Below are 13,960 nucleotides of genomic sequence, written 5' to 3'. Positions count from 1 at the left end.
AGCGGTTAGCAGATCAATGAATGAGAGGGCAGCGTTACCAGAGTTGCCCATATACCACACCATGTTACAACACAGTAGGGCTATTGCAGACAGAAACAATACTGTACTACATCGATGTTTCCTGTCGGCTCAATTTTTGAGTGGACTTTGCTGTTCCGATGATGAGCATGAACGGTATACGAGTGGAGCGACTGAGCGGAGCGCACACGCATAGAGCGGGATAATACGCAGAGCGTCACACCACGTGAAAGTGAAACCTGAGCGGTGAACTCATTTTCGGCAGCCGAAATTTCGGTGCATCTCTAATTAGTGGCAACATCAGAAATGGATATTATATAATTTTTGAACATTTTAGCAATTTAAAAATATTAAAAAATGATTTTGTTTACACGGCACCCCCTGCTCTCGACAGACGGCACCCCGGTTGGGAAACACTGCTTTAAATAAAAAAGGATTTTATAATAACCATAACACATGTATAAAAAATAAAAATAAAATATGCAAAAATTATAAAACCATATATTTTATTATAAAATCATATTTATTTTTGTGGAAAACCATGATAAATTTTATTTTTCTGAATTCTTTGATGAATAGAAAGCTCAAAAGAACATTTATTTGAAACAGAAATCGTTTGTAACATTATAAATGTGTTTTGATCAATTTAATGCTTCCTTGCTGAATAAAAGTGTTTTTTTTTTATAGTAATACTAGCAGTATATCACAGTTTCCACAAAAATATGAAGCAGCACAGCTGTTTTTAACATTGATAATAATCAGAAATGTTTCTTGAGCAGCAAATCAGCATATTAGAATGATTTCTGAAAGATCATGTGACACTGAAGACTGGAGAAAGGACGCTGAAAATTCAGCTTTGACCACAGGAAAAAAAAAAAAAAAAGAGACATTTTACAACATTCACACAGAAAACACCTATTTTAAATAGTAAAAATATTTCACAATATTACTGATTTTACTGTATGTTTGGTTAAATAAACACAGCCTTGATGATTCCAAGAGACTTTTTTCATGAACTTTAAAATCATAACTCTTCCAAACTTCAGACAGTCAGTGTAGCTCATCACACACCTGCGTGTGGAGACAGAGAGAGGCTGTCCGCTGCAGAAATGTCCAGTGAGTCCAGAGGAACCTCAGTGTAGTCAGTGCTGCCCACTGTGACTGTGACTGCGGATTCCACACCTGACACACAGAGACAGCTGCTCACATCTGTTCACTCTCTCACACACACACTCAGGTGTCTGTCTCACCTTTATCTGTCTCCAGCCCTCCAGCGGGGGGTCTGTCTCTCCCTTTACCCTTCCCCTGACGTTTCCATGTCGACTCGTCTCTCTCTGCAGATGTTTTCTTATAAGCAGCGAGGGGCCGATCGGAGTCAGAGCTCTGACAAACACGACAAACTCGTTACACTCACTGTAGCTTACATCAAACTAGTCTGAGAACTGCTCGTTTTGATATTATCTCAAAAATGCTATACATACATACACACAACTTGTACAACTGCACAGCAAAATAAAAAATGAGTATTAATAAGCATATTATTTTATTTTACACTGCAGCAGTACAATTACAATGCGAGAAGCTTTTATAAATATAGAAAAATAATTTTAAAATATTTAGGAGAATTTTGTCTAAATATTGTGTTAAATGTCTCATTTATTATTTAGAGTTCCCACATATTTTGACAAATTAATTGTAGTGAGCTTCCCAAAAATCCCTAAACTTTCCAGTCATCCAAGATTATTGGATGAGGATTTTGATCTCCAGGTTTTCATAATCATGTCAGCCATCCTGATTTCTAGCAGTGTTATTTTAGTATCACTAATATACTTTTATGGTTTCTTTTAATATTTTGAACTAGATTGCATTTTTATATTTTGTTTCCATTTTAATATTAAAGTTTTAGCAATCTTGTTGTGCATTTTTGTCATTTTTATTACCTTTTGCTTTAAAAAAAAAAAAAAACATCTATATAGTTTCAGTTTTTGTTTATTCAGTTTCAGTTATTTTAGAAACAAAATAAATGTTCCCTTAGCAACTAGCTAAAAGTAAATGTTTTATGGTTTTAATTTTAGTTAATGATAATTGTATCCCTAATTTCAAGATATTGGCATCAAGCAATGAAAAAAACTGTTAGGGACCATTCACATATCGTGTTTTTTTGCGCGCTCATAATGGAAGCGACGCGGTCGCGACGCGCACGCGGTGCGACGCGCTCATTTTTTCCAGGCGCGCCTAGCGCTTTCCACGCGTTTTTAGGCGCGACATGTGAACGGCCCCTTAAACTTCCAAAAATCCTGAAACTGTATGAAAATAAGGTGCACTTCCATTGGTCAGAATCACTCACATGATCAGACAGATGCTCCGACTCCAGCGTCTCTACCATCCCATCATTTGACTGCAAAACAAAAGCACAAGACTCTCAGATCCGCAGCAGCCGCTAGACTCATTTTCAGTGGTTTCAGGTCTGTGTGAACTGTTCACCTTGCTGTCAGAGTAAATCAGATCGTCTCCAGAGTAACTGTTGTAGAGCAGGTGGAAATCTTCCTCATCTGCCTCCTCATCCAGATCCTCCAGCCAACCACTGTGATGCTCTTTAGTCACCGTGGCAACTGGCTCCACCTTCCCCACCGCTGGAGACACGTTAAGTGCAGGCTGGGAAAAACACACACAGAAGTATAAGAAATCAGGAAGGGGGCCAACACTTTTTCACACCACTGTACGTTAATATTACATTAATTATAATGAGCAGTGGGATCAAAGCTGTCGCTGTTTACTATAAAACACACAGTTCTGTCTCTAAAATCTGACTGGATGAACTACAGATCACCAATACAAACACATGACCACATCATCAGTCATAAACAGGCTAGTTAGAGAAATTAACTACTACATACAGCAGACTATTATTGTTATTATAATAATTATGATTATTATTAATGAATAAAAATATAATTATTAAGCTGAATTAATTAACGAAAACATTTATGGAACACTGGCTCTACAACATTTACTCTGGAGACAATCTGATTTACTCCGACAGCAATAATAATAATACATTTATTTATTTATGCATTCATTCATTCGATATTAAAAGATACCAATAACATTAATTTAAAATTATTATTATTATTATTATTATTTATTTATTAAACATTGGAACTTTCAATCATATTGCTATGATAAATGATACCAATACCAATAATTAAAAATAACAACAGCAAAAACTGTAAAAACAACAACAACAACAATAATTATTATTAACAATTTATTAATTCATGCTAAAAGACACCAATAACAATAATTAAAAAAAAATAATGATGGTTACTATTATCAATATCGTTATTGTTCATTTGTTTGTTTATTGAACATTTTAATCATATTACTATTGTAAAAGATACCAATAACAATAATTAAAATTCATATTATTAATAAATATTAATAATTATAATTTATTTATTTATTGAACATTGGCATTTTTATAATATTGCTATGATGAACGATACCAATAACACGAACAATGATTAAAAACAACAAAAACAACAATAAATATTATTAGTGCTGTCAAGCGATTAATCGCATGCAAAATAAAAGTTTTTATTTACATAATATATGTGTGTATACTGTGTATATTTATTATGTAGATATAAGTACACACACATGCATGCATATATTCATGAAAATATGTTATGTTTATAAGAATATAAATATATGCATGTAAATATTTTCAAAATATTTACTGTATGTGTGTGTCTTTATATATAAATAATAAATATACACAGTATACACACATATATTATGTAAATAAAAACTTTTATTTTGGATGCGATTAATCGCGATTAATCGTTTGACAGCACTAATTATTATTATTGTTGTTATTTATTTATTGAACACTGGTATCTTTTCTCATTACCAGCATTTTATAAAATGTGTGCTATTCATCTCACCTCTGTCTGCGGCGTTGGGACTTTCTCTGGAGTTCCTGCAGCATCAGAGTCCAAACCCACTTTACGCTTCTTCACAACTGCATACAGAGAAAAACACGTAACGGCTACAAACCTGCCACTGATGACAGAGGTACACAGCACAATACGAACATGCAAGATTAATGCCGATTAACACACACCTGCGTCAGCTTCTGTTTTCGCGCTGCTGACGGGTTTCTCGGGTGTAGCTGCTGCGATCGACTCGACAGACTTCATCTGATCAGAAACACAGGAGAATTACCATTTATTCAATCGACCCGAGCGCATCATGACAGTGTTTTTCATCACAAATGAAAGAACCTGTGGGAACGGCGGTCTGTTCATGGTCTTGCGTGCGCGGTGGACTTTAACAGGAGGACCGGCTGAAGACAGAGCTGAGGAGGATGAGGATGAGGAGAGTGATGAAGATGAGGAGGAGGGCGGAGTCGTCTTACTGCTCGGACCGCAGACGCTCATTTTAGCTCTGCCGGACGCTGATGACAGCGACGAGAGAGACGAGGTGGAGGGAGAGGCACTTTTACCAGCACTGCCTGTGAGGAGAGACACAACACAGCATTTAATAAAAACTCATTATTATTACTTTTTTATTATCACCGAGATTTTATTTTTCTTGTTTTGCAGTGTTTCAACTATGCAATTGAATCATAGCCTTCTAAAGTTTAATAATTACATTACGCCACATGTAAGACCTCATAAAATGATATTTAAAATGTCCATCATATCATTTATGACATGTAAGACTTCTTATAATGTTAAATATTATAAAACAGAATTTCTTTAGGGACCCGTTGAGACTTTGCACACGTGATCTAAAATGCATTTTGCACACATCTATTTTAGCCACAAATGCAAGTGAAACATTCGCACTGTCGAGCCCCGAAAAAACTTTGAATGTGATGATGATGAAAAGTAAGAAAGTAATAGTGTTGTCAAACGATTAATCGCATCCAAAATAAAAGTTTTTGTTTACATAATATGTGTGTACTGTGTATATTTATTATGTATATATAGATACACACACATGCATGTATATATTTAAGAAAAATATGTTGTGTTTATATATTAAATATATTTATGTATAATATAAATTAAATTAATATAAATATATACATGTAAATATTTTCAAAATATATACTGTATGTGTGTGTCTTTATATATAAATAATAAATATACACAGTACACACACATATATATTGTAAACAAAAACTTTTATTTTGGATGCGATTAATCGTTTGACAGCACTATTGGACACCAAACTTCAGAATCACAGACTGATCTGTAAAACACATCAGCACCTGTAAAAACACACCTGTGCTTGACTCACCTAGGAATGATTTAGTGGATGTGGTGGGACGTCCCGTCACGTCTTCCATCTGTTTTCCCTTTACAGGCGGAATCAGCTCCACTAACAAAACAAACCCAAAACAATTAGACAAAGAAAAAACTAATACAAATTAATAGAGAAACACATCGACAGAAATTTAGGCCAATGTTACAAAACTGTAAAACTGTTCAATCGTTTTAAAACGTGATTTAAAAAAAAATTGATGTTTTGATATTTTTTGTAAACTATTTCATAATATGACTGCGTTTAGCCTAACATGAATAAATATTCGCAGATATCATGTTTTATTTGCAATGAACTGATAATTAGGTCAAACATTTCACATGCACAATATATTTTTTTAAATCAACAGTAAAAAAACACCATAATGCATTTATTTGTTTACTAACTGCTGACAATATAAAGAAATTTAGGCCTGTATTCAAAATAATTTTCCTTTTTTTTTAAAAAAAACAAATGCTTCAATCTTGAATTTTATATGCTGAAATCAGGCATAGAAATGAGAAAATGTGCAGTATAAATGAAAGAAAAAATGCAACAGAAAATCTGGCTGATACTAATAATGCCATACAATCGGTTATTGATGGGAACATCAATATGATAATTTCCAGTCTTATACATCTATACAATTTTACCAGTTTTTTTTTTTTATGTGCATTTATAATAGTGAAATAACATTGTTCAAGTTAAATCAGGAGACAAAACATTTTAAAGCAGCACTGTGTAACTTTTGGCGCTCTAGCGGTTAATAAACATAACTGCACACATCCCGCGGAAGAACATTCCAACCGGAACTACTTCTCTAAGTTTATGTCTATGGCGATTCACACAGGTATGTGTTACTCCGCAGCGGTGACGACCCGACCAGGCTACAATAGTCCGAATATAAGTACTTATTATAAGTGTACCGTAGTGATTCGGAATAAGACAAAAACGCGGTTTGGAAGATTAATTCATGATGTACTCGCTCATTATATACACTTTGCACATTTTGAACACAGAAAACGTTACATAGTGCTGCTTTAATGTACTGCAGATTAAATCCAAATGTATCTAAGAAATAGGTAATGAGCTAATACAGAAAAAATATAGGCCAATACTAACATATACAGTGCATCTCTACTAATGAAACACTAATATACCCTCACCTTCCTGTTTGGATTGAGGAGAGCTCCCATCTGATGGGGTCTGGATCAACATAATAAAAAATATATACAGTTAAACATGATATATAATCCAGAAACAATGACAACATGCTAAGATATGATCAAAACAGATTTTAAATCTGATGTTTTAACCGAGAACAACAGCTAAACTTCGGTTAAAGTTTTAAAGTAGAAACTTGGGTCACGTCAAATAAATATGGAAAGATGCGGCAAATATTAAAGAAGACAACACGTTTTTTTGTTTTGTTTTTTTACAATGAACTGATAATCATAGGTCATAAATTTCACATGCATAATATTTTAACAGCACCAACCAGCAAACACTGTAAAAAGCATTTATTAGTTTAAAAATCTGCTGACAAGATCAGTGCATCTGTGCGTTTAATCACTCAGATGTCACAAAACCTGCACGTTACACTGATGAACTACAGCACTGCATGCTGCAACAAAACAGCAAAGCGTGTAAAGCGAACGCATCGTTTCTATCCTCTATCGGGAATACACATTCATAACACAACCTCAAACGCGCAGATGCACTGTAATTAAGGCAAGCACGTGTAAATGTGTGTTTTATTGTGTGTTGTGTTTTCTCACCTCAGACGCCGACATGATGCCGGATGCGCTCGAGGGGAACCGCAGCGCGCGCAGCCGTCACTACTGCTAACATAAAAGTCCCTACGACTCCTTCATTCATGCATCTTTTTAAATTTATAATTTGTTTTTAAATTTATAAGACGTGCCATATTATCTCCTATGACATAAAATAATATAACCTGTTAATCACAGAAGGTTTCCACATTTTATTGAACTATTAAAACGTTTCGATAAAATTATTGTATTCTTCTGACACCTTTATACACAAACAACGCCAAAAATCATAAACCGACCTTGGTTTAATATCCATTGAAATTTATGGTTTCCGAAACCGTTTGGACTTTTATTGTGTAATGTTCGGAAGCGGAAGTGGAGAGTGGGCAACTGTGTTGGGTGTGTTTGACGCCAGTAACAGAAACTTCCTGGTTGTTGCGTTTCACCTGCCGAAACCGAAGCAATAATTTACACAAAACACAATCGCCTGCTCATATATATACAACAAACTGACTTTTCATCGCTACCTCACATCACCTGTGTGGAAGCGGAGAGAAAATTCATCATTTGAAGCAGAGAAATCAGTCACGCGCTGCTGGAGGATCCAAAGAACACAGTGAGTGTGTACAGCATTGCATTGAATACATTTAAAGATTTAAGTAAACTAGGCTTTTTATCCACAAATATATAAGTGTCTCCCCCGTTTGTAGCCTGCGAGAATTATTTTGTACAATATCTAAAAGCCCTGTCACAAAAATAAAGAAGGAAAAAAATAGGGATTTTGTTGGATTTAGTTATTATAATACTTTTGTTAATTTCCTTGTGATCATTTTGTATTCATTAATATAGATGTTATTTATTCTTTTGAGCCTATTCAGATATTTATTGAGCTTTTAAGCCTTTATATTTATTTAGTGTGTGCACACACACACACATTATTATTTTAGTATAATTGATAATAATATTATTTTAAAAAGTAGTTTTCATGTTTATATTTTCTGTTTATATATATATTCTTTTGAGCCTATTCAGATATTTATTGAGCTTTTAAGCCTTTATATTTATTTAGTGTGTGCACACACACACATTATTATTTTAGTATAATTGATAATAATATTATTTTAAAAAGTAGTTTTCATGTTTATATTTTCTGTTTATATATTTTTTTTTCTATTGTCCATTTTAATTTTAGTTAGTTTTAGTACTTTTCTTGTTCTTGTCATTTTAATTTTTTTATTTTGTCTATATAGTTTCTATTATTATTATTTTTTCTTTCAGATTAATCATTTTAGTACATTAACTTAAACTAAACGAAATTGAGAAATATTACCTTAAATATGTTTAAGAGTTTAGCCTATTTATGATTTGTTTGTGTTTTTTTTTTATGGTTTTAGTTTCAGTGAACTGTAATAACCCTGCTTCTTAATGGTCATTATCTATTTTAAATATGCTGACAGTGCATCCTCTGCTTTCAAATGTCTGTCAACAATCACATGATTGAAATATTGTAATAAAAACTGTGCTTTTAAAAGCTGATTGCAGATTCATTCCTATAACTATAAGAGTAGAGCAAGGCCTGCGACACCCTGACCATGAGTTTGATTCTCTGGGATGCATGAACTGATAAATGTACTGTATACCTTGAATGCAGTGTACGTTTTAAGGGAGAGAGGGATACTAAAATAACACTGCTGTAAGTCACTTTGGGTAAAAGCGTCTGCTAAATGCATGAACTGGCTGATGTGTGACCTACAGGTCGATCTTCACGTTGGTCTGTCTGTCTGTCTGTAGGAGGATGAGCGTGTTTGCCGGTGGGAAGGATGAAGAGTTCCCCAGCTAGTCGCAGTCGGGACATCGAGCGTCAGGCAGGATATCTGCGGCCGGAGCACTGCGTGCCGCCCCCTCCGCGGACACACTCGGCCGACGACATGTGGTTTATCCGGGACAGCTGCGGCATCGTGTGCGGCGTGATCACGTGGCTGCTGGTCTTCTACGCCGAGTTTGTGGTCGTCTTCGTAATGCTGCTGCCGTCAAAGAATGTGGTGTACAGCCTAATTAACGGCGCCTTGTTTAACGGACTGGCCTTCCTCGCCCTGGCGTCACACTTCAAAGCCATGTGCACCGACCCGGTGAGACAAACACACACATGCAATAGTTTATGTAGATTCAACACCAAACCATCCAGGTGTTAAAATATTCCAAAAATGTAATTTTTTATTAAAATCACCTGGACTATAAACAAGACGTTTCGCTGTCTATCCAAACACCTTCATCAGTTGTAAAACACACATGCAATAGTCCTAATCAGACATGAAGCAACACATATGTCACCCTGGAGTACAAAACCAGTCTTAAGTCGCTGGGGTATATTTGTAGCAATAGCCAAAAATACATTGTATAGGTCAAAATTATTGATTTTTCTTTTATGCCAAAAATCATTAGGATATTAAGTAAAGATCATGTTCCATAAAGATATTTTGTACATTTCCTACCGTAAATATATCAAAACCTAATTTTTGATTAGTAATATGCATTGCTAAGAACTTCATTTGGACAACTTTAAAGGCGATTTTCTTTTTAGATTTTTAGATTTTTTTGCACCCTCAGATTCCAGATTTTCAAATAGTTGTATCTCGGCCAAATATTGTCCGATCCTAATAAACCATACATTCAATGGAAAGCTTATTTATTCAGCTTTCAGATGATGTATAAATCTCAATTTCGAAAAATTGACCCTTACGACTGGTTTTGTGCTCCAGGGTCACATATCCAGCGTTAAGGCCCATTCACACCAAGAGAGATAACTATAATTATAATCAAATTTTAATAATTGCTCTAATTCTATTAGAATAGTGGCATTTACTCCACAACTATCTCTCTATCTATCTCTCTATCTATCTCTCTATTTTGGTGTGAATGAGTCACGTTTCAGTTACAGAATTGCAGCAAATTGCAGACATTGACATGTCGGGTGGCAGATCTATTTTTGCCAGTGTCAAACTACCAATGACTGACTGAAAGACTCTGAACATGAAACTGATTTATCATTTAATGCTTAATGGCTACAACACATCTGGAGCTGGCGTTTTGACTCTCTCTTTCCTCTCAGGGAGCCGTTCCAAAGGGAAACGCCACTAAAGAGTTTATCGAGAGTCTGCAGCTCAAGCCTGGACAGGTGGTGTATAAATGTCCCAAATGCTGCAGCATCAAACCTGATAGAGCACATCACTGCAGGTACACACACACACACACACGCACACACACAGCATCGAGAACTGAATCATCACTGTGTGAGGTTAAATTCCGAGGCAGTTTCCTGCAAATGTCTCATTGTAAGTGTGTGTTTTCTCTGTGTAGTGTGTGTAAGCGCTGTATCAAGAAGATGGACCATCACTGTCCCTGGGTCAACAACTGTGTGGGAGAGAGCAACCAAAAATACTTTGTGCTTTTCACTGTGAGTTTCAAGTTGTTTTAGTATCATCAAGATACTTTTTTATTAATATTTTGAAATAGATTTCATTTTTTAATTTTGTTTTCATTTTCATATTATATGTAATGTAAAAATGTAATATATAATTTAATGTTTTAAAATGTAATATTTTAATATTTATTTAATAATTTTGTTTTGTGTTTGACATTTTTCTTCATTTTTAATGTCTATATAGTTTTTATTCCTTTTTATTTAAATTTTAGTTTTAGATATTTTAGTACAAGTTGCCTTGGAAACTAGATGGTTTTTAGGGTTAAGGTTTTTTAGATTTTATTTCAGTTAAATATTTATTTTATTTCAAGTAACATTATAAGTAAAATGCAAGTTTTTTATGGTTTTAGTTTTAGGTAACTATAATAAGTCTGATCACAACTACTCACAAAACACACATTGATAAATTCAAATAACCATGATTTCCACTTTATTTTGTGGCAGAGTTATTTGTTAACTAAAACGGTTAAAGACTTGAAAAATTAAATAAAATTATTTATTTCAAAATGATATATTCATTTATTTCATAATTATGTATGTCATATGTTATATGACAAACTTTAAATTGAAATTATAAATGTTGCCTTGGCAACTAACTAAAATAGGTTAAAGCAGTAAAATTAATAACTGGAAATAAGCTAAAGCTAAAAAAGTAAAAGCTGAAATAAAAATAAATTACACCTACTGTAAGTTGTAATATTTAACATAATAATAGTAATAAACATGACAAAAGAGCAAAATTTCTAAAACTGTAAACTATAAAAATATAAAATATTAAAATAAAAATTCTAAATTTATAACAATTATTTTAGTATATAAATAAACAGTTTCTTGTGTTTTTACAGATGTACATTGCTTTGATTTCTCTTCATGCTCTCATCATGGTCGCTGTCAATTTTATCTTCTGTTTTGAAGAAGACTGGGCAAGTAAGTGCTTGTTTCTGGTTCATTGCCTGGGTTTTATTTACCTCAGTTTGCTGCTAAATGATTGGCTGCTTGTGTTGTAACTGAGCGTTCTGATTGGTTGGTGAGTTTAGAAAGCTTCCTGTTTCCTCTCCTCAGAGTGCAGTTCCTTCTCTCCTCCGACGACCGTCATCCTCCTCATCCTCCTGTGCTTTGAGAGCCTGCTCTTCCTCATTTTCACTGCTGTGATGTTCGGGACGCAGATTCACTCCATCTGTAACGATGAGACTGTAAGTGAACATCTGCTGATGTCACTTCCTACAATAATAAACCATTTCTCCTCATGCCAGGTTATTATAGTGAACTAAAACCATTAAAAATGTTTATTAACTTTTACTAAAATGAGAATGAAAAAAAAAGAAAAGCTAATTCAAAATATTAATAAAAACCGTAAAATTTAAGCAGTAGTTTCAGTATTTTTAGTTTTTATTAATATTTTTAATTAATTTTTATTTTCATTTTATTTTAAAATGTTAGTAATTTTGTTGTTTTTCATGTTTACTAATACTTTAACTAAAAATAAAAATGTGAAAAATACAATCAAAAACTAGGTCAAAATATTAATAAAAACTATAATGGTATATCAATGATAAAAAAGTAACACTGCCTAATGCATATAAATTTGTGAAAATTAAGCAGTTATTTTGTATCATTGATATACTATTATCGTTTTTAATTAATATTTTGAATTAATTTTTTTCCGTTTTCATTTTTTATTTGAAAGTTTTAGTAATTTTGTCATGCTTTCGTCATTTATTATTATTTTTATTTAGTTTAATTTTGATTATTTTTTTATTTTAGTTAAGCTATTTTAGTGTGTCAAGTTAAACTAAATAAAAATGAGAAATATTTTCTTGGCAAATAACTAAAATAAGCGTACTTTTTTTTTTTTTTTAAGTAATTTATTTCAGTTGACTTTTATTTCAAGTAACGCAAGTAACAAGTTTTTAATGGTTTTAGTTTTAGTTAACTATAATAACCCTGAATTTAAGAGTACATTTGAGCAGTTTTTACCCGTGACCAAACATCTCATTGAAGAAATTCCGCTTGCTTTTCATCATCCACTTCAAGAGCCACAAATATCAGTCCGTGTGAGAAGGGTTTGTCTTCTACATTCCCTTGAGCAACTGAAGAAAGCATTTAGATGGATTTGATCAAAACCGAATGCAGAAATCATCAGATCAAACTCGTTCTCCACTCTCTGAGACAGTGATTCTCTCTGTTCACAGGGAATCGAGCAGCTGAAGAAAGAAGAGAGACGATGGGCCAAAAGGTCCAAGTGGATGAACATGAGGGTGGTGTTCGGTCACCCGTTCTCTCTGGCCTGGCTGAGTCCGTTTGCCCCGCCGGATCACGGGAAGGCCAATCTCTACCAGTACGTGGTCTGAGACGTCACCTGCTCTGTCTCTACACAAACATCTCTCTTTGCTTTTAACTCTGTCTGCACAGAACACCACGGCACGCTGCTCTAGTGGCCTCTTTACGCTCAGCGAGACACTGACCGCCTCGGAGAGTGACACTGATGTCCTGAGCACCGCTGGCCCAGCTGCACTGTTATAATGAATCCCGCACTGTGAACTCTGTCCTTTACCAATGATGTTTGTGATGAATTGGATCTAGTCGCCTGGTGAGATTCTAGAGGCCTTGACCATGGCACTTCCTAACCATCACCAGCCGTGGCAAATAACTGAAGTGTTTCTTTTTCATGTTACTTTCTTTTCTTGATTGACAGATGCCTTTACCATTCGCTGGTTAATTAGGGAATGCCTTTTTTTTTTTTGCGCTCATGTTGTTCTTCATTCTCTGCTCAAGCCTTAGCACAGAAACGCTGCTGTAGTGTGAGGAATCTTTCGTTGCCAAATTTTATTCCATTATGAAAAGTAAAATCGCACAAAATCATGTTTTTTTTTCCTTTCTTGATTAAAACAAATTCATCATTTGCATAACACTAATGGCTGAATATCATGAAAACATATCTGGGCCATATTCCATACCAAAATCCTTTTTTTTTTTGCATTGTGACATTATTTTCATGACAGTTAAATACATCATACTATCAAATTTACATTATTGTAATTTGTATTGTATTATTGTTATTTTTCTTTGTAATTCTCACACTCAGTGCTGATTCTCATTACTGTAATCGTCATTCTGACTGAATTACAACACACACTTTTGCATTACAATAATCATATATTTTTATTATTGTCTTGAAAATAATATTTGTGAATACTGGGTAATTTTTCTTTATACTAAATATAACTTTTTCTTTTTTTGTATTTTCTATTTGTTTGAATTCTTATTCTCATTGGTAATTCTCATTATTGTAATACAGTTTTTACTTAATTACATTAAGTCAGCAAACATTACTTATATAATGCATTAAATAACTATTAGATGTTAATAAAAAAAT

The 13,960-nt window shown here is 33.8% G+C and overlaps 2 protein-coding genes across 5 annotated transcripts in view; one reads left to right on the top strand and one right to left on the bottom strand.

Moving 5' to 3' along the window:
* Positions 1–7,187, bottom strand: part of LOC107706570 (histone-lysine N-methyltransferase EHMT2-like) — a 23,691-nt gene extending 16,504 nt beyond the window's left edge. For both annotated transcript variants that reach the window (XM_016510324.1, XM_016510325.1), the window contains exons 1-10: positions 7,110–7,187; positions 6,498–6,537; positions 5,329–5,409; positions 4,305–4,534; positions 4,145–4,220; positions 3,966–4,042; positions 2,503–2,673; positions 2,366–2,416; positions 1,269–1,401; positions 1,090–1,200 (exon numbers count right to left, since the gene is read on the bottom strand). In XM_016510324.1, coding sequence (XP_016365810.1) covers positions 1,090–1,200; positions 1,269–1,401; positions 2,366–2,416; positions 2,503–2,673; positions 3,966–4,042; positions 4,145–4,220; positions 4,305–4,534; positions 5,329–5,409; positions 6,498–6,537; positions 7,110–7,124 — 985 coding nt within the window. In that variant the 5' untranslated portion in view covers positions 7,125–7,187. The remainder of the gene's footprint in view (positions 1–1,089; positions 1,201–1,268; positions 1,402–2,365; positions 2,417–2,502; positions 2,674–3,965; positions 4,043–4,144; positions 4,221–4,304; positions 4,535–5,328; positions 5,410–6,497; positions 6,538–7,109) is intronic.
* A 307-nt stretch (positions 7,188–7,494) lies between these two features.
* Positions 7,495–13,752, top strand: LOC107706567 (palmitoyltransferase ZDHHC3-like). 3 transcript variants are annotated; one of them, XM_016510319.1, is made up of 7 exons: positions 7,495–7,719; positions 8,895–9,232; positions 10,213–10,337; positions 10,461–10,557; positions 11,430–11,511; positions 11,647–11,777; positions 12,777–13,752. In XM_016510319.1, exons 2-7 carry the CDS (start codon positions 8,924–8,926, stop codon positions 12,933–12,935), a joined length of 903 nt encoding a protein of 300 aa, XP_016365805.1. In that variant the 5' UTR covers positions 7,495–7,719; positions 8,895–8,923; the 3' UTR covers positions 12,936–13,752. The 3 variants fall into 3 exon arrangements, with proteins under 3 accessions (XP_016365805.1, XP_016365806.1, XP_016365807.1); XM_016510320.1 differs by having other exon boundaries at positions 7,495–7,723; XM_016510321.1 differs by having other exon boundaries at positions 7,495–7,723; positions 8,859–9,232.
* The last annotated feature ends 208 nt before the right edge of the window (positions 13,753–13,960 follow it).

This window comes from Sinocyclocheilus rhinocerous, unplaced genomic scaffold (assembly GCF_001515625.1).
Source record: "Sinocyclocheilus rhinocerous isolate Xijiao unplaced genomic scaffold, SAMN03320098_v1.1 scaffold775, whole genome shotgun sequence".
In the NCBI taxonomy this organism is placed as follows: Eukaryota; Metazoa; Chordata; class Actinopteri; order Cypriniformes; family Cyprinidae; genus Sinocyclocheilus; species Sinocyclocheilus rhinocerous.
Note: the sequence above shows the minus strand (reverse complement) of the source record. Positions and strands in the feature narration are given on the sequence as shown.